Source organism: Monopterus albus, unplaced genomic scaffold (assembly GCF_001952655.1).
Source record: "Monopterus albus unplaced genomic scaffold, M_albus_1.0 scaffold988.1, whole genome shotgun sequence".
NCBI classification, from domain to species: domain Eukaryota; kingdom Metazoa; phylum Chordata; class Actinopteri; order Synbranchiformes; family Synbranchidae; genus Monopterus; species Monopterus albus.
Genome location: NW_018128866.1, coordinates 1 through 2,423, shown reverse-complemented (window position 1 = coordinate 2,423; position 2,423 = coordinate 1). Strand labels below are relative to the sequence as shown.

At 36.6% G+C, this 2,423-nt stretch overlaps 1 gene segment (V, D, J or C); it reads right to left on the bottom strand.

The window, feature by feature from the left end:
* Nucleotides 1-279: 279 nt before the first annotated feature.
* Nucleotides 280-840, bottom strand: LOC109953676 (Ig heavy chain V region 6.96-like). The segment is given in 2 exon segments: nt 280-703; nt 792-840. Coding segments are annotated over 2 exon segments (366 nt in total).
* Nucleotides 841-2,423: the final 1,583 nt, after the last annotated feature.

Here is a 2,423-nt window from a genome sequence, read left to right as displayed (position 1 = left end):
TGAAGCTTCAACAGTATTTTCTGGATCATTTACAGTCATGATTGTGTTACACATAAAAAATCACATATTATCACATTTGTAGCAGGTTAATTTCAGCAACCAGATTTTTAAGTTTCATCTATTAACAGATGAATAATTGTTTATTTAAATGTGTAATGTTTAGTAATAATATGTCTCGGGAAGAAGGCAGGGACAAAAATATATTTATAATAGAAATATGTGTAAAGTAAAATAATGAACATAAAACATATAAAAATATAAAAACAACAGATATAAATGACAGTGATTGAAATGTTCAATATGTAGTATAAATAGTTAAAAAATAAATAATGCTTGTGGTCTAAGGAGCACTGTATGTTTTTGTACAGCTGCTCAACCAGCTCCAGTCACTGTGAGTCTCTGGCACAATAATAAACAGCAGAATCTTCAGTCTTCAGACTGTTCATCTGCAGATACAGCTGGTTTCTACTATTGTCTCTGGAGATGGTGAACCGGCCTTGGACTGACTGAGAGTAGGATATATGGCTACTGCCATCAGGATGAATAATAGCAATCCACTCCAGTCCTTTTCCAGGAGCCTGTCTGATCCAATGCATCCAAGAGCCACCAAAGTTAAATCCAGAGGCTGAACATGTCAGTTTGTGGGAATCTCCAGGCCTTTTAACCACTGGTTCAGATTCTGTCAGAGTCTGACCATAAACACCTGTGAAAACACAAAACAAAACATAATGTGAATTAAGATGATCACTGAAATGAAGCTTTTTAAAATTGAGATCTGCGAAATTCTTCACCTGCCCAGCAGATAGTTAACAGCAGCAGTCCTGTCCTATAGTCCATCATGTTCAACTGTGTGTCCACTGTTCTCTGTCATCCTCTCTGCAGTCAGATAAGTAGAGGTGGAAGACATCTGAGTTTTGCATTGACTCCTCCTCACAGGGAGGAGCCAACTGGAGATGCCTTAGATCAGTTAAAATTTGTGAATGAATATTAGTTGTAATGTGTTACAGTTTTTCTCATTTGCTTTTGTACATTTCTCAGATCAGAAATGAAATTCTCTAAACTGACCCTGATATAATTATTTACCCTTTAGAATTAAACTAAGCATTTTGAGCAAGTGACATACTTTTGCAGCTAATCCATTGTGTGGTACTGTTTGTACAAACTGTTTGGAAAAATGCTCTTAGTGATTTGCAGATATCAGGGATGTTTCCAGAAATGTATGAAAGTGACTGAGAAAACCTGTAATAGAGCTGACAATCAAACAAGTAAAATCAAATACATCATCATCAATCAATCTATTAATTTCAAATAAGACCAATGAAATCACTTCTGCTTTCATATGATCAGTCCAAGTATCACACTCATACACTGATTTCTGGAGTTTTGACAGAGAGGCTGTTATTTTTCAGTCTCAGCATGAAAAAGAAAAACAACATTATTCTTTATAAAGTCTGTTCAATAGACTGAACTTATTCATCCTGTAGATGACAGATTCTGTCACTTCATGTCACTGTCTGCTGAGAAAGGGAGGGTTTCTTTTTAGAATGATCAAATCTGTTGTTCTGGATCATCTTCAGCTTTTCACAGTGAGAATTTATTTCACTGTAGTCACTTTTAAATGTTTATTAATATAAATATTGTATAAATGTTACTATTTATTTTCATTTTGATGATGTGAGCTCTTCTCTCACTGACGCACAGACACAACTCCCTTAAACCACACTATATATTATAATTAAACAAAAAAATCATGTAATTAAATTATGTTCAACATGAAAATGAAGTAAAGCTGTATGATATATTTATCATTAAGTATCAATAGAAGTATAAGTGTGTCATTAATTTACTTTAGCATTACACTGTCTTTACTTTCTCTTTAATGATGAGCTGGTGTGAAATCATCAGTGGTCTGAGGGCTCCTCCTCTGGTGGCTTCATGTTACAAGTGTTCAGGCTGTGAAGGTTTTTGTTCAGGTCTACTGATGGTTTGTGTTACTGTGGGTCTCTGGAACAGTAATACACAGCAGTCCTTTAGGTTGGACAGTCTCAGGTACACCATGCTGTTGCTGTCATCTCTGCTGATTTCTACACGTCCTGTCACTCTGCTTGCATAAGTGTTTCTACTGGCATCAGAGTAGCCCCTCACAATCCATTCCAGTCCTTTTCCTACAGGTTGTCTTATCCACGACATAACACAACAGTTAAATGTGAAGCCAGATCCCCTGCAGGAGAGACTGAGAGTCTCCCCAGGCCTTTTCACTACTGAACTGGAAGGAATAGACTCCATACTCTGACCTGTACAACCTGAGGAGACGAAAGGAGGAATAAACCAAGAAAAAAGTCATCTAGCAAGCTCTGTGATATCACTGAGGATGAATAGTGTTGGATAAAATGTTGAGAAGCAGGAGAACTCACAGGGCAGAG